Raw genomic sequence first — 17,535 nt, 5'->3', positions numbered from 1 at the left:
CGGTGAGTGAGCCAAACCTTGGTCCCTGGGGCTCGGGGCGGGGAGCGCTCCCTGGCGACTGAGCCTGAACATGGGCGCCCTGCAGGGACCAGCCAAAACACAGAGGGCTGCGGGAACCTTGGTTACCTAGAGACCAGGGCGCGATGTTTTCTTTTCCTTTTCTTATTTGGAGGGTTTTAACAGAGAAAGAAAAAAAGAGGAGGAGGAGAATGACACCGATCCCGAATCCGCCCACTTTTCACCCCTTCAACAGCCCCCACCTGGTCCGGTGTCATCGCTCACCTGGACCAGCGCAGTAGCCTCCTCCCAGGACTCCGGGCTCCGCCCTTTACTTCCTAGTTTATTTTACCCACAACAGCCTAAGGTTGCCTGTGAACACCTGAGTCAGGTCACGTCCCCCCTCCGCCTAGATCCCTCCGTGGCTCCCACTTTCTTTAGAGCAGAAGCCAAAGTCCTGCTGGAAGACCACAGGCCTTGCACTATTTACCTCCTTCACCTTCGCTTTCACCTCCTCCCCTTGCGCACTCGGTCCAGCCACACCAGCCTCCTGGCTGTCCCTCGATTATTTATCAGTTGAATTAAAGAACCCTTTGAGTTATTTCTTTTGCTCCCAATTTACAGATGAGAAAACTGAGGCACACATCTCCCCAAGACTTTTGGATAATTTAGGTCTCCATTTAAACGTCACCTTCTCTGGGGCACCTGGGTGGCTCAGTTGTTAAGCGTCTACCTTTTGCTCAGGTCATGATCCCGGGGTCCTGGGATCAAGCGCCACATCAGGCTCCCTGCTCAGCGGGAAACCTGCTTCTCCCTCTCCCACTCCCCCTGCTTGTGTTCCCTCTCTCGCTGTCTCTCTCTCTCTCAAATAAATAAAATCTTTAAAAAAGAAATAAATGTCACATTCTCTGAGAGACTGTTCTATGCCGTCATATTTACTTAAAATATGGCCCTGTTTTATTTAAACTGTCACTCCTCTGAAATTGACCAGCATTTGGCCTATGCTCACTCAGGTTTTGTGGAATGAGTGAGTAGACACAGGGTGAGGTGTCCTCAGTTGTAACTGAGGAGAATCCCCGGTTATGGAGCTGGTGTGTTTATAGCCCTTGCCCTGTCTTCTTCTAATTCTTCAGCCCATCTGTTTTACAGGTGGAGAGGATGTGGCAAAGCTAGGCTCCAAGCTGGCCCAGGGACTGGGCCACTGTGTTCAGGGATGGGCTTTTTGCTGCCTGCCAGGTCCCAGGCTCCCTCCTCCCTGGATGGAGCTGGGGAACCCTGCCAAATTCTCACTCCAACTTTCCAACATTCGTTTATTCAGTGGATATTTATCGATGCCCACTGGGGACTTTGGTGGCACTGGAAACAGAGTCGCACTCAGGCTTGAAACAGGGAGACCAAGGACTCATTGTGCAATCTCAACTAAATATGATAACTGCGCTGGCACCACCCTGCAGCTGCTCTGGCCCCTCTCCAGTCTGCTTTGGGGCCTTGGAAACTCTAACCTGTCCCTGGTTCTCTGAAGTTCTTAGGAAAAACACCTGCCCCTTACCTGGTCTACAGGGTAGTCTTATCGGGCCTCTGCCCACCTGTCCAGCCGCATCCCCCTCTACTCCCCTTATCCCCATCCAGCAACACTGGCCTTCCTTCTGTTCCTCAAATATTCTCACTTTACTTCCAACCACAGGGCCTTTACACTGGCTGTTTTCCGGTCTGGAATGCCCTTCCATCCCATCTTGGGGACAAGGCTAGCCTTTTCTGATCATTTAGGTCTCTGTTTACACGTCACCTCTTCTGAGAGACCTTTCCATACCCTATCATACTTATTATAAATATGGCCCTGTTTTATTTATTTTAACTGTCACTCCTCTCTGAAATTGCTCAACATTTGGCCTACACTCAATCTTTGCAGAATGTGGGAGTGGACACAGTGTGAGGTGTCAGGAGAAAGGTATCCCAAGACGACCCATGCCTTAAGGAAGCAGCTGCCCCACTGTGGAAGAGGCAGAAGGGCTGGCGCTAAGGACAAATTAGGAAACCACAAAGTAGATAAAGAGGAATAGGGTGTCTGGTTGAAGGAACAATAGGGGCAAAGCCCTAGAAGTGGGTGAGGGAGAACTTGGCACATCCTGATTCTTCCCCTCATCTCCATTCTGCTCCCCTCATTCACACCACTCTGGCCTCCTCACCACTCCTCAAAAAAGCCCATTACTACCTCAGGGCCTTTGTACTTGCTGTTCCTCTCTGCCTGCAGTGTTTTTCCTTCTCATCTTGGCGTTCTTTCTTCTTCACTTCATTTCCATGTTTGCTCAAATGCCTTCTTAGAGTACTCCCTGCCTGCATCTTGACCTAAAACAGACCCCACCCCATCTCTACCAAACTGTACCCCTCACATAGCTCCATTTCTCTTCCTTGCAAATTTTAATAGATTTTACTCTATTTTCTTCCTTGTCTGTCTCAATCAGGATGTCAGCTCTCCAAGAACAGAGATCATTGTCTTGTTCACTGCTGAGTTCCCAGCTCCTAGAACAGTGTCTAGCACATGCAGGGTGCTCGAATAAATAGCTGCTGGATGAACAGGTGGTTGAACAAACAGGACATCATGGGATATGGCTGGAGTGTTTAGTGCTGATGGACCTGGAGTAGGGACAGTCTCCACATGTCACAGATGGCGGGGATGGAGGGGGTCCAGCACCTCCCCAGAGTTCAAACTTGACCCTGAGAATGGTGGAAGCCGCTGATGGATTCTTAGCAGGGGAGGAACTGAATGAGGATTCTTTCTCAAAAGGCTCTTTGCAAACCAAGTCTCCCGCCAGCCAGCTGGGGGCCAGAAAAAGAAACATTCATCTGATACCAGAAAAGCTAAATGTATCAACAAAGCTAAACTCACAAACTTTGGGTTGAGGGGGGATAAAGAAAAAATAAAAGTAGAAAAAAAATGATACAGTTTGCTACTGTTTATATTCAATTACTGGAAAACAGAAAGTGAAACTATGTATCAAGTTTATTTAAAAATGCACGTACTGTGTTCCTGGTGTGCCTGGCACCCTGGATGAGGTGAGTGAGGTCATCTCCGTTCAAGTCCTGGCACCACTACACACCAACAGTAAGATTCTGAGGAAGTCACTCCTCTGCTCTGTGCTTCAGTTTCTTCATCTGTAAGAGGGGATCACAGAGTGGCACCAGCCCTCATAGGATTGCTGGGGAGCTTAAATGAATTAATTCTTGTAAAGCACAGAACAAGGGGTCAGTTCAGTATAGTTCTTTTTATTTAGGTTGTTTCTGTAGTGGGGGAGTGGAGGGGAAGTGGGAAAGTGAACACAGGTGACTTCCATTTTAACTATAAGGTGTGTCTTTTAATTTTTTTTTAAATTTATTTATTTATTTGAGAGAGAGAGAGAGAATGAGAGATAGAGAGCACGAGAGGGAAGAGGGTCAGAGGGAGAAGCAGACTCCCCACTGAGCGGGGAGCCCGATGCGGGACTCGATCCCGGGACTCCAGGATCATGACCTGAGCCGAAGGCAGTCGCTTAACCAACTGAGCCACCCAGGCGCCCAGGTGTGTCTTTTAATTTTTGATAATTACTTTGAGGCACATCTTACATCTGGTGAAGTTCACAGATTGGTGCACAGCTCTGTGATTTTTTTTTTTTTTAAGATTTTATGTATTTGAGAGAGACAGAGAGAGAGTGGTGGTGGGCAGGAGGACCAGAGGGAGAGGGACAAGCAGACTCCATGCTAAGCGACAGTCACAATCCCATCACCCTGAGATCATGACCTAAGCTGAAATCAATAGGCGCTTAACCAACTGACACTCCAGGTCCCCAGCTCCATGAATTTTTATATATGTATACATTCCTGTGGCCACCACCTAGTCTATTCCCCTGCTGCCTGCATTTTACTTGTGTCCTTTGCCAGGCAACCTTAGTGAAATTGTATCACCATAGATTAATTTTGCCTGTACTTGAACTTCATACCACATGGGATTATTTTATGATTTTTAAAAATATCTGTGTTTTTTATGCCTGGATTCTTTCATTCAACATGTTTTGTTTTTTCTATTGAAATGAAATTCATGTACCATAAAATTTACCTTTAAGTGTACGAGCCCACTGATTTTCAATATATTCGCAAAAAAAAAACATGATTTTTAAAAAGTTCTATTTGTTTATTTTTAGTAATCTCTACACCCAACTTGGGGCTCAAACTCATGACCCCGAGATCAAGAGTCATATGCTCTTCCAACTGAGCCAGCCAGGCGCCCCAAGAACATGTTTTTGAGATTCATCCATAATGTGGTATACATCAATAGTTTATTCCTTTTTATTTTTACTGGTATTCCAGGATATGAATGGACCACAGTTTCTTCTTTATTTATTTATTTTTAAAGATTTTATTTATTTATTTGACAGAGAGAGACACAGCGAGAAAGAGAGAACACAAGCAGGGGGAGTGGGAGAGGGAGAAGCAGACTTCCTGAGGAGTAGGGAGCCCGATACGGGGCACAATCCCAGAAGCTTGGGATCATGACCTGAGCCAAAGGCAGATGCTTAGTGACTGAGCCATCCAGGCACCCCAGTTTCTTCCTTTTTTAATAGTTGATTATGTATGTACGTGTGTGTGTGTGTATGTATTTAATTGAGTATAGTTGGCATACAATACTATATTGTATATAATATTAATTTCAGATGTACAACATAGTGACTTGACAATTATATACATTATGAAATGCTCCCCACTGATGTGTAGTTACCATCTGTTACCATACAATATTATTGTCTATATTCCATATGCTGTACTTTTCATCCCGTGACTTATTTATTTTAAAACTGGAAGTTTGTGTTTCTTAATCTCCTTCACCTGTTTTGCCCTTCCCTTCAGCCCCTGCCCCTCTGGCAATCACCAGGTTGTTCTCTGTATTAGCCTGTTTCTGATTTTGTTTGATTGGTTTTTTAGATTCCACGTGTAAGTGAAATCATATGGTATTTGTCTTTTTTCTTTTTTTTTGGTCTTTGTCTGCCTTATTTCATTTAGGATAATACCCTCTAGGACCATCCATGTGGTCCCAAATATCACTGTTTTTTTTAAATAGATGAGTAATATTCCACTGTATGTGTACCACATCTTCTTTATACATTCATCTATTGGTAGACATTTAGGTTGCTTCCATATCTTGGCTATTATAAATAATACTGCAGGAGACATAGGGATGAATATATCTTTTCAAATTAGTTTTCATTTTCTCTGGGTAAATACCCAGAAGTGGAATCGCTGGGTCAGACCACAGTTTCTTTATCCCTTCACTTTTTTTTTTAAGATTTTATTTATTTATTTAAAAGAGAGAGAGAGAGAGAGAGAGAGAGAGCATGAGCAGTGGGGAGAGGCAGAGGGAGAGGGAGAAACACACTCCCCGCTGAGCAGGGAGCCCAGTGCAAGACTTGATCCCAGGACGGCTGAATCACAACTTGAGCTGAACACAGATGCTTAACCAACTGAGCCACCCAGGTGCCCCTACCCATTTACTTGTTGATGGACATTTGGGTTATTTCCAGCTTGGGGTTATTATGGAAAGAACTTTCCTTGTTCATATCTTTTTGAGGGCAAAAAGTGTTTCATTAACTGTTAGATCTATACCTAGGAGAATTGCTTAGTCATGATGTCATGATATTTAGCCCAAAAGATCTCATCTGGAGTGATTTTGCCCCCTCCACCAGGGGGGACATTAGCAATGTCTGGAGACATTTTTAGTTGTCACCTCTACTGGCATCTACTGGGGGAGACCAGGGATGCTGCTCAACAGCCTACAATACACAGGACGGCCCCACCTCGAAGAATGTTCCAGGCGAAGTGTCAGTAGTGCCAAGATTGAGAAACCCTGGTTATTACAAACTGCAAAATCATTTTCCAAAGTATTTTCCCCATTCTACATGCTAGCAGTGGATGAGAATTCTTGGTCAAGCCATTGGTTGTGTCACTTTTTTTCTTTTTAGCCATTTGAGTGGGTGTTTTTCTTTCTTTCTTTCTTTTGAGTGGGTATGCTTTAAGATCTTAAAATAATTCTGAAGTGAATCAAGCCAATATGACAAAAGTTAACATTTGTTTATCTTGAATGGTGGTTGTACTTTAGGAGGCTCTGATCGTCTCTGGGTTTAAAATTGGTGTTCTGTTTCTGAATAGTAGAAGCTCCCCCTGGCTGCATGGATGGGGGTGTGCTGGGGTGTTTTCCTGTTTCCCCAGAATTTTGTTAACCTTAAACCATCAGTTATTTTACTAGCAAAATCGGTTTGTTTGGCAATAGCAGAGAATTTTAACTTGTGAGAAGTAAGCTATGGCAAAACCATAGGCAAGTCCAGAGAACAAGGTGGAAGAATGCACTTTCACAGTGGAAAGAGGGAGTTGGGAGGGGATATTATAAACAAAATTCCATTGGAATAAACTGGGAGTTCAAAGGGTAGAGGCTTTTTTTCTTTTTTCTTTTTTTTCTTTTTGAGGGGGAGGGGCAAGAGGGAGAGAGAGAATCTTAAGCAGGCTCCATGCCCAGGGCAGAGCCTGACACAGGGCTCACGGCCTTGAGATCATGACCTGAGCCAAAATCAAGAGTCTGAGGCTTAACCGATTGAGCCACACAGCACCCCTTTCTTTCTTTCTAAGACTTTTTTTTTTTTTTAGTACTCTCTATACCCAATGTGGGGCTCAAACTCACAACCCCTGAGATGGAGTGTTTCCATGCTCCACCCACTGAGCCAGCCAGGTGCCCCTCAAAGTGTAGTGGCTTTTCATTGGCTGAGTTGTGACCGTTTCTCATTGGCTGGGCTGTTGCTAGCTCAGGAGAAAAATCTTTCCTCCTCCTGCTAGGTTAGTAAAAGTATAGGCTTCCAGGTGGGAATCTAAGGGTTGACAAGGAGTGGTATCGTGTGAGAGCTCCCTCTTCTGGCCTCCCAACTTTATTTTAGTGAGCTTTCCCTTTATTAATTTTCACACCTGTCAACAGGACTCAACTGGCTTTGGCTGTCTACACCGTAACTCACCTCAGATGATTTAATTATTCCAAGCTTGCCTCTCCTCTGCTTTCCTGGGGCACCTCCTCTTTCCCCAGGGACAGGTTTTCTCTCTAGGCTTCCAAGTTACCTGGCTTTGGCTTCTATCTTCACCTTTGTAGGATGTGGCCAAATCTAATGGAGGGAGATGGCTTGGGCTTGGATCCCTGCCATCCATCTGACCGCGGGGCTGGAACTAACCCTCTCTGGACCTCAGGTCACCTGCTGACAATGGATATGCTAATATAGGCACTAATCTGCTTCAGGTGGGGGATTCAGTCAGTTGATAGCTTAGATTTCTCAGAACAAGACTGAGCACCAGGGTGGGAACTAGGGTGAGGAGAGTGAGGCATTCGCTTCAGGTACAACATTTAAGGGGGTGCCAAAAATCAAGACACACAATGCTTTAATGCAATAATTTTTGAAATCAAAATCAATGCAAAAAGTCCAGATAAAGACAGGATCAGTAATCCTGATCGTTCCCTTTTGCCTCGGCCACTAATATGGCTTTGCTCCATGCAGCACTGTTACTGATCCTGTTTTTACTTAACTTTTTGGTATTTTGTTCATCATAGATTTTAAAAGTTAATTTTGATTTTAAAATAGTGTATTAAAATTATTTATTTGGAAAAAAATTATTTATTTGGATGACAGTTTTTGGTGCTCCCTTAAATTTTGCATGCCTCACCCCTCATCCTGGCCCTGCTGGGCACACTGGAGGTGCTAAGTGTTATGGTATAATTATTACCTACAATATCTACCCTTTATTATTTAAAGCCTCCCTCTCAATTGACTGCTTTCTCTTCATTGGGCTATTTGACTGAAGTTGTACCTCTGGTGATAGCAGCTCCAAATTTGTTGTCTAGAACATGGACCCCAAGATAGCCTACACTAAATGAAACTGAAAGGCTAGAATCTCCCTGGAAAACTGTGGAGGAAGGTTTCACTGTGTCAGGGGCTTAGGGAGATTGGAAAGCTGTGGCAGGATTATCATGTTTGACCAGCTTATCTCCCCTCCCTTTCTCCCCACCATCCCAAATCCCCAAATCAAAACACAGCTGAGAAAGACTGATGACACCAGGTCTAAGCAAGGAGTGCGAGTAACTGGGACTTTCACCGGTGCCTAGTGGGAATGTAAAGCAGAACAACTTAGGAACTGTCAGGATCTATAATTGAACACGTAAATGACCTACAGCCTACCCTTCCATTCCTTGGCATTTGCCCTAGAGACGTGAACTTAGGTTCATGAAAATACTTCTACAAGCTTCATTAATAATGGCCAAACACTTGGAACAACCAAATGTCCATTAATGGGTGAATGGAGAAACTATATTGGCTATATTGCGGCTCTACTGTGGACTACTACTCAGCAAAGAAAAAGAACTATTGGTACGTGCAGCACACGGACAAATCTCAAAACCAGTTTGTTGAGCAAAAGAAGCCAGACACAAAAGACAATCGATTGCATGATTCTGTTTTTATGAAATTCAAGATCAGAACTAATCCATAATTATAGAAATCCACATAGTGTTTTGCCTGGTTAGGGGCGAGGGGGGAGGGGTGCGGCTCACCTGAGAGGGGCACAACAGAACTTTGTGGGGTGATGGAAATGTTCTGCATCTTCACTGGGCAATCTTCAAAAATCAGTGGAGCTTTTCTTTTTACTATAAACTTTACCTCAGTAAAGTACGGGGGGGGGGGGGCGGCGGGTAAGGTTGGAAAAATGTAATAGAAGGAAAAAGTAAAATTAAAAAAAAAAAGTTTCATGACTAAAACATCCTGGTTCGGGTTTTGCGGCCTGAACCTGCATGGCCACCAGCATAGAGTCTGACCCAGGACAAGACTCTCAGCAAATGGGAACCGTCAACGGCGGGTGCAAAATGCCCTCTTCACGCAGGAGTCATTCCGACCTCCCAATCCTTTTCAGGACTCTTTCAGAGCCTCCACCCTGGAGAACCAAGAGGCCGCGGGCTAACGCCCACTTCCAAAGCCCTGAATTCCATGCCTGACGTAGAAGCTACGTAACACAAAGGCGAGACACTCGCCAAAGGCAAATCATCCCCGGCTTCGGCTGCCAGTACTAAATATGGCGACACCCACCGAAGGCAAACCGCCAATCACGTGACAGCGCACGGGCCCACGTCCACCTTAGCCCAGGGCGCCTACTTTTAGATTGACCAATGAACCTGAGGCATGAGGCACGCCCTGTTTCCTCTCTTCACCAATAGCCTCCAGACGCCTCTTGGAGGATCCAATCATCGCTTCCGCCTCTCTTGAATGAAAAGCCAGCAGTCCAGTGAGCAGAGCCGCAGTCCGACGTAGGAGGCAGGAAGCGCTGCAGCTCGTGTTGAGGCGCGCGACCGGTAACCAGAGTCGGACGGAGCACCTCGAAGCACGCGGAGGCGAACGGGGAACCAGGTGAGCGATGGGCCCGGGGCGCGGGTCCGCTGTGCGGAGACTTCGGACCTGCGGGCGAGCGAGCGGGCGAGGGGAGACGCCGGAGTTTAAGGGGAGAAGAAAGGAGAGGGGGCGCGAGACAAGGGGGGCGGGGCGGTTGGGGCGTCCGCCCAGCGCGGCAGCGGCCGTTGAACGCCACAGCGCATGCGCAAGGGGGGGGCGGTGGCTGTTCGCGCGCGGGGAACATACCCGCTTCCGGGAGTAGGCTGTCATGGCGGCCCACGGGTCAAACCCGACTTTGGGAGAAAGCTTGTCTGTCCGAGGAGACCGCCTAGGTCGTTTAGGGGAGGGGCTCGGGGGGGGGGGTGCGGCGACGCCAGGGTCTGGGGTTGCGGTGGGAGCAACCCGAGCTTGTAGACGCGACAGGCTTCTTCTAGTCCCAGGGACTTGCCCTCCCCCACTCTGCTATATTTTTGCTTTGCGTTTAGGGGATTCGGGGTTCCAGAGATTTAGAGCAAAAAAGATGTCTCAAGAGGCAAACTGCCTTTGAGAGTGGGTGGGTACCCGTGGGCGTGTCTGAATTGTCACTTTTCCGGTGTCATCTTTCAAGTTCATCTCCTGGGGCCTCAGCCGTCGCAGCCACCCCCGCTGGGTGGGACAAACCCCAACAGTCCTCGCCCCCTCTAATTTGTTTTGAGCTTTAGATTTTGTTTAGCCACTTCCTAGAAAATTTTGTGCCTCAAACTCAGGCTGTCCCTGAATCTGTCTCCCCATAAGAACAGAACGATTTCTTTTGACCTGTATCTTTTAAATGCACCACCTTCTCTTGGTCACTCAGGTTTGAAGGTCAGAGTAGGTGATTCTAGCTCTTCTCTGCCCAGAGATTACCCAGGAGATGGCCCTGCCCTGTTGAATGTTCCACCTTATTCTTCCCTCGTAACGCCCCCGCCCTGGTTAACCCTCTCTTGGTGACTAGTTTTCCCTGTTGCTGGTCTCATTCCCCACTCATCATCTACTCTGGAGTAAATTGCTCTGGGACAATTGAGTTGCTCAACTGAAAAATTTAATCAGCGATTCCCTATTGCTTAGCAAATAAAGTATGAATGTCCTCGACTTAAGCAGCTTTCCCAGCTTTGTTCTCTGCCTCTACTTCTACCAGCCAGTCTTGCTCTCCATTCCTTACAAGGGCCTGATGCTTTGGGTTGACCTTTCCTTGCTCCTGTTCATTTCTCTGCTGCATGGGAAATAACCCCTTCCTGTTCAGAGTCCTTTTTTTTTTCCCCCCCCCAAGAATCAGATAAGGGTATATGCTTGCTCTGGCCTCTAAACTCTGCCTTGAGGCCTCAATTCTAATTCTATTCATACAGCCATTGCTGTTGAGTGCTTATCTGTTTTAGGCTCTGGGCTGGGCAAAAGGGCTGACAGGCATGACCTAAAAAAAGGGTGCTTTTTTGTTGTGGCCTGCAAGAAATGCCCTTCCGGAGCAAGAGTCCTGAAGAAAGTAGAGGGATTCGTGACCGTTGTGGGCAGCAGGAACAGCAAGTGCAGAGGTGCTGAGGCAGTTTTGAGGCACAGCAGCAAGGCCAGTGAGTAAGGGTGATGGAGGAGATGAGGTTTGAGCGTAGATAGAGGGGGCGTCAGTTTGTGTAGGGTCTGGTAGGTCATGGTGAGGACTCTTTTGAGTTTTATTTGGAGTACAGTGGGAGCCTGTGGAGGGTTTTGAGCAGAGGGGTGACATTCTCTGACGTAGCTTTAATGGGCTCCCTCTGGCTGTTGTGGGGAGAGAAGATGGAGGGGGATGGAAAACAGGGAGACCAGTGAGGAGACTATTAGCATAATCCAAGCAAGAGGTGATGGTGCCCAAATACCCATCAACTGACAGTGGATCAGCTGGTATACCTACACAAGGGAATGTTCAGCCGTGACAAGGAATGTGAGGTACGGATGCATACCACAAAGTGGATCAATGTGAAAACATGCCAAGTGAAAGAAGCTGGATGAATGGTGACATGTTGTGTGATTCCATTTATGAGATGTCTGAAACAAATTCATAGAAAAGAAAGTAGGTTAGCGGTAGCCAAGGGGGTTGGGATGGGGAGGATGGTAGGTAAAGGGTATGGTCTTTTTGAAGACCCAAGTGAAATGTGTAATGCATTCCAACTGTGGTGATCGTTGCACATATTTCTGACTGTACTAAACACTAAAAACCAGTGAGTTGTACATTTTAAGTGGTGAATGGTATAGCATGTGAATATCTCAGTAAAGCTGTTCTAATTTTAAAAAAAGAATGGTGAAGGGGCACCTGGCTGGCTCAGTCAGAAGAGCATGCGACTCTTGATCTTGGGGTCCAGAGTGTGAGCCCCACTTTGGGTGTAGAGATTATTTAAGTAAATATATAAAAAGAAAGAAAGGTGAAGGTAGCTTGGGACCAGTGAGGTAGCAGGGGCAAGAAGTGGCCTAATTGTCCTATTGGAACCTGTTGGCTGACTGGACAGGGGGAGAGAAAGAGCCAGTGAGAGAATGGAATTGCCTTTTTTGAGAAGCAGGTCTGCAGGAAGAAACCGGGATTGCTCTGGGTATGTTGTGTTCAGGTTCCACGGGGAGATGTGGACTAGGAAGCTGGGTAACGGAGGCTGTTGTTGAGGGGAGCTGTCACTGCATGGAGACAGAAGTTTGGGAGGTCTCCCACACAGAGATGGTTAAAGCCCTGGGCTGAATGAAGTCATGGAGAGAATGAGAGAGGGAGGGCTATAAAGTGGGCCCAGGACCCTCCACATTCAGCTCAGGAAGAAGAGTGACTGCTTCAGCTCTTCCTCCCTCTAGACTTGGAGGCTGGGGTGGGGTTGGGAGGACAAAAGATCATATTCTCACTTTTGGGTCTCTTGTAACTTGCACCTAGTGGGTGCTGTATTGGATTAAATAAAGCCAAGAGGTGAGCAAGCTTTGTATTAATTCTATTTACCATTTCAGCTCTATTTTTATTGGCCTGGGCCCAGTGGGAGGCCTGTTCATGAGAGTACTTAATTATTCCCCTGTGCAGACCACAAATAGCGGGAGGAGCTGGGGCAGGGCAGACTCTGCTCTCTCACAGACTCAGGTCTCTCCAGCGTTCTGGCAGCCACATCTCCTGGTTTCAGGGGTCCTACCCTGTGCAGGCCTGGTGGACTCCTTGGGCAGTGGTGGGGAGCGAGCTCCTTTAGGTTAGGTGGGCTGAGGTGGCTCATTAGAGTTTTCCTGGTGGTGGCAGTGTGCTGTAAAAGCTTGGGGGTAGGGTCTTGATGAATCTGAACAGCCAGACAAGGCTGGGGCTGGTTTGAAAGGGGTAGTGTGGAATGAGGTATGCAAGGGCCAACGAGGAGGGATGTGAGAACCATAGGGAAGTGTGGTGATTTCACTCTGAGAGCAGAGGGAGGCCCTGGAGGTGGAGGGGTGTGTGCGTGTGTGGGCACGGGGGACAGGGGCCCCGAGAAAGATGAGGTGGCTTACAGCAGGGCAGGGTGTGACCACAACAGGCTAGGCTAGGAGGTGCTGCCCAGATGGAGCTGGTGGGACTTTCTGCAGGAGTGTGTGAGGTGGGTGGAGGGTATGAGGGAAAGGGGTCAGAGAGTGATGGCCATCGGCTTCATCATGTGGGTCCTTTCTGTGCCGGATTGTAAGACGGCTCCAGTGCCTTACCCCTCTTGGACCTGTGTCAACAGACCGCAGCTGCTGGGCAGCCTTCTCCCTCAATGACCCTCGATGGGTGGGTTTTTTTCATTCGCTTCCTTCAGCTCTTCCTCCCTCCTCTGTTCTCAGCACCATGGCGGAACAGGACGTGGAAAATGAGCTTCTGGATTATGAGGAAGATGAAGAGCCCCAGGCTCCTCCAGAGAGCACTCCTGCTCCCCCCAAGAAAGACGTCAAGGGTTCCTATGTTTCCATCCACAGCTCTGGCTTCCGGGACTTTCTGCTAAAGCCAGAGCTCCTGAGGGCCATAGTGGACTGTGGCTTTGAGCATCCATCTGAGGGTATGCCTCCCTGGTTCTCCCTGCCAAGAGCCTCCTCTGAGCGCCCTCACTGTGGTCTCCTCAGCCACCTGGCGAGGAGCCTGCACCCAGGGAGTGTCCGGTTTCTGGTCGCTCACGCGTGCTCTCTCCCTCAGTCCAGCACGAGTGTATTCCCCAAGCCATCCTGGGCATGGATGTCCTGTGCCAGGCCAAGTCTGGGATGGGCAAGACGGCAGTCTTCGTGCTGGCTACCCTGCAGCAGATCGAGCCAGTCAACGGACAGGTGAGTGGGCGCCCTCCCTGTTGGGCCCGAGCTGCCTGAGGCGCCAGTCTCTGCGGTTCCCTGTGTTAAACGTTTCCGATCCTGTGTGCTCTTTGTGGGCTTTTGAGATTAAGTACCGTACTTAGTTGTGACAGAATGCCCCCAAAAATGATCAGCTGAGAGGGAAAACTGAAAAGGGCCCATGATTTTCCTTGCCAGAGGTACAGCTGTTAATTTGTCATGTGCTTTTCTAGATTGTACAAGTTTATTCAGGTGAGATTATACTGAATAAAGATTTGTTACTACTGTTGCTGCTGACAGTTACTTCCTCACACATGAATTTTGTTGGAGAATCGAGGTGCCTTCCTGTGTTGTGCTTTTGTCATTCTGGGGCACACATCCGTGGGCTGCGTGTGGGTGCACGAGCCCCGGTTTCCTTAGGGTTGACTGAAGGAGAGGGAGAGTCACGGGGAGGCTATGGTGTGGTCACAGCACTTGGCATCATGGGCATGAAGGTGGGAGCAGCCTCCTTCGGTGGTCATGGGCCAGCCAGAGAGCAGACTCTCAGGAATCTGTTAGCATGGGTTACCTCACCAGCTAGGTCTCCCTGTGGATCCTGGCAGCGGGAGACAGTCCTCATTAGCTGAAGGGACACACGGAGTGAATGGCAGGTGAAGGGTGGGGAGAAGGTGGAGCATCTGGACCGGACCTTCCAGTGGCAGGAGGTGTGGGGAGCAGTCTGGCAGGTACCCTTGAGGGACATGGGCCCCCATGGGAGAGCACTGGTGTGGCTGTGGCTGGGGCAGGACTTGGGACACTGCCTTGAGTGTGTGTCTTCCACCTGCCCTGCAGGTGACAGTCCTGGTCATGTGCCATACGCGGGAGCTCGCCTTCCAGATCAGCAAAGAGTACGAACGCTTCTCCAAGTACATGCCCAGTGTCAAGGTAAGTCTCCTCAGGCCAGGCTGGGCGTGCTGCATGGTCCTCTGTAGCCTCGCTGGCCCAGCTCTGGCCCAGCCAGTGTTTACCAAGCTTGGCTGCAGAGACTGCCTTTGAGGTTTGCGGTGGTTTATGTTCTTTAAAAGCCTGATGAATTATGCATGGCCCCCAGAGGCCTGTGCTGGTCCCAGCCATGGGGCTGCTTTCCACTGGAGTCATGGCCAGGCTCTCAGGCTCTAGGCCGGGGCTGGGGGGTGGCGGGAGGAGGTTAGGGGGCTGCTGGAGCAGAAGCTGGTAGGGCTACAGGCTGGGTGGCCATCAGCTTGGAGTGGGTGTGAGCCTTCAGCGTTTAGACAGGCAAAAGCAACTTTCTCTCCACCCACGTAGGTGTCCGTGTTCTTTGGGGGCCTTTCCATCAAGAAGGATGAAGAGGTATTGAAGAAGAACTGTCCGCATGTCGTAGTGGGGACACCAGGGCGGATCCTGGCACTTGTGCGGAACAGGAGCCTGAACCTGAAGAACGTGAAGCACTTCGTGCTGGACGAGTGTGACAAGATGCTGGAGCAGCTGGGTGAGTGTCCTCTTTGGGTATGGGAGCTGCCGGAGGCCCACCCAGCTGCACCCTCCCCACCCTCACAGCCTCCCTAGCCCCCCAGACTTCAGAGCCAGGTGGGCCATGACAGGATAGGCCAAAGGTTGCTTCAGAGAGGGGTCAGGTGGGTAGCTGGCACACAGGTCTTCTATACATGATTTTAGGGAAAGTTCTAGCATTGGCAGAGTGACCTGCTGCTTCTGAGCCCAAGCTGAGTGGGGCCACAGGGCCCAAACGAGCCGTGTCCGGGCCTGTGTACATATTAGCCCTTGGAATGGGGTGGCCTTGCCACCTGCTGAGTTAGTTCTGGCCCCCTGCCTGCCCTCAGTGAGCCCCGCCAGGGCCGGTGGGAGATGGGGCTTGTGTCCTGGGAGGCGGCTGCAGCTCTCACCCCAGCGGCTGTCTCTGCCTCAGGCTCCCCTCCCTGAAGCGTGGCTCGAGGCGCGCTGGCACGGCTGCTCCGCTCTGGCAGCGTGTAAGTGGATGGCAGCTCCTCTCACGCCTGTGCTCACCCCGAGTCCAGCCCCTCAGGCACCTGGGACTCACCCCTCCCTCCACTCCTCGGCTCACACCGCCCTCGTCATGGCGCTAACGGCTCCCTGGCACAGGTTGGGAGGAGCTGGGGCTGGTCTCGGGTGGGGGTCGTGGTCTGCCAGGCACTCATGCGCACCTGTTTGTTGCCCTCCCCACCCAGACATGCGGCGGGATGTGCAGGAGATCTTCCGTCTGACACCCCATGAGAAGCAGTGCATGATGTTCAGCGCCACCCTGAGCAAGGAGATCAGGCCTGTCTGCAGGAAGTTCATGCAAGACGTGAGTAGGCTGGGACTGACAGCTTTGGCCCTGCTGGGTTCTAGGGCCTGAGCTATTGCTGCTCCAGGACACCCACCCTTCCCTCACGGCACGAGAATGCTGGGAGGCCCCAGGGGCCTGCCTTCCCCGCTATGTCTTGTCAGACTGTGAGGTGAGCTTGGTCTGTACCTGAGTCAGACCAGGGCTTAGGTCAGCTGTTGGGAGAGAGGCGTTTACTGGGGGACGGCAGGCCCTCCGGGAAGCATCACAGCATGGGGTCCTTCGCTAGAAGGTTCTGGGCAGGCCAAATGCCCGGAAGTAAGCCCTGCCTGCCCCTTCCTGCACAGCCCATGGAGGTGTTTGTAGACGATGAGACCAAGCTCACACTGCACGGACTGCAACAGTACTACGTCAAGCTTAAGGACAGTGAGAAGAACCGCAAGCTCTTTGATCTCTTGGATGTGTTGGAGTTTAACCAGGTGACACTGTGTGGCCCTTCCTGGGCTTCTGGGTCTTTGTGAGGATGGTGCAGGGGAGGGGGGGCTCTGACTCTGACCACTGCTTCCTGCCTCCCTCCCTCCCTCACAGGTGGTGATCTTTGTGAAGTCCGTGCAGCGCTGCATGGCCCTGGCCCAGCTCCTCGTGGAGCAGAACTTCCCGGCCATCGCTATCCACAGGGGCATGGCCCAGGAGGAGCGGTGAGTGGGTGCCGCCCTCAAAGGCCCCAGGCAGGCACCTCGTGGGAGTGCTACTCAGGAACTCCGTGTCTGATGGCTGCCTCTTGTTCCTCCTGCATCCAGTCTGTCACGTTATCAGCAGTTTAAAGACTTCCAGCGGCGGATCCTGGTGGCCACCAATCTGTTTGGCCGAGGGATGGACATTGAGCGAGTCAACATTGTCTTCAACTATGACATGCCCGAGGACTCGGACACCTATCTCCACCGAGTGAGTGGTTCCACAGACGTGTCACTTCCCTGACGTCCCCCTCCCAGGGTGGGGGTGAGTGGGGATGTGGCCCTGCTTGTCATCAGATCCCCAGGTTATGTCTCTGTGGCCTGACCCCCTGCTTCTGTTACCCTGCAGGTGGCCCGTGCAGGTCGCTTTGGGACCAAAGGTCTGGCTATCACTTTTGTATCTGACGAGAACGATGCCAAAATCCTCAATGACGTTCAGGACAGGTTTGAAGTGAACGTGGCAGAACTTCCTGAAGAAATCGACATTTCCACATACAGTAAGTGTCGGGCGGGCCAAGGGGCTGGGCCCAGACAGGAACCCCCCTTTCCCCATCTCACTGGCTTCCCCTCTGTGTGTCTTGCAGTTGAGCAGAGCCGGTAACCACGTGCCTGATGGCCAGAGCTGCCCTGTGACCTGAGTGCTTGCTGCTTCCAGGCGTCTTTCTAGGCATCAGCGGGCCTTCCTTTTTACTGTTCAAAAGCTGTAGATTTGTGTAAGAGTAAAGTTTTATTACGGAATCCTGGCTCCCACCCTTGTCAGTTCTTAGCATTTCACAGAGGTAGCAGGCCTGGCCAGTGAGCT

The 17,535-nt window shown here is 49.9% G+C and overlaps 1 protein-coding gene across 2 annotated transcripts; it reads left to right on the top strand.

Moving 5' to 3' along the window:
- Positions 1 to 9,290: 9,290 nt before the first annotated feature.
- Positions 9,291 to 17,471, top strand: DDX39A (DExD-box helicase 39A). Of its 2 annotated transcripts, none has more exons than XM_025863097.2 (11): positions 9,291 to 9,449; positions 13,224 to 13,435; positions 13,570 to 13,697; positions 14,529 to 14,621; positions 15,003 to 15,186; positions 15,902 to 16,020; positions 16,347 to 16,478; positions 16,588 to 16,697; positions 16,800 to 16,944; positions 17,083 to 17,230; positions 17,318 to 17,471. In XM_025863097.2, exons 2-11 carry the CDS (start codon positions 13,228 to 13,230, stop codon positions 17,332 to 17,334), a joined length of 1,284 nt encoding a protein of 427 aa, XP_025718882.1. In that variant the 5' UTR covers positions 9,291 to 9,449; positions 13,224 to 13,227; the 3' UTR covers positions 17,335 to 17,471. The 2 variants fall into 2 exon arrangements, with proteins under 2 accessions (XP_025718882.1, XP_025718883.1); XM_025863098.2 differs by lacking the exon at positions 9,291 to 9,449 and adding an exon at positions 10,793 to 11,366.
- Positions 17,472 to 17,535: the final 64 nt, after the last annotated feature.

The sequence above is a fragment of the Callorhinus ursinus genome, unplaced genomic scaffold (genome assembly GCF_003265705.2).
Source record: "Callorhinus ursinus isolate GAN/ISIS: 27379988/994484 unplaced genomic scaffold, GSC_fseal_2.0 scaffold82, whole genome shotgun sequence".
Lineage (NCBI taxonomy): Eukaryota > Metazoa > Chordata > Mammalia > Carnivora > Otariidae > Callorhinus > Callorhinus ursinus.
This window is presented reverse-complemented; position numbering and strand designations above follow the sequence as displayed.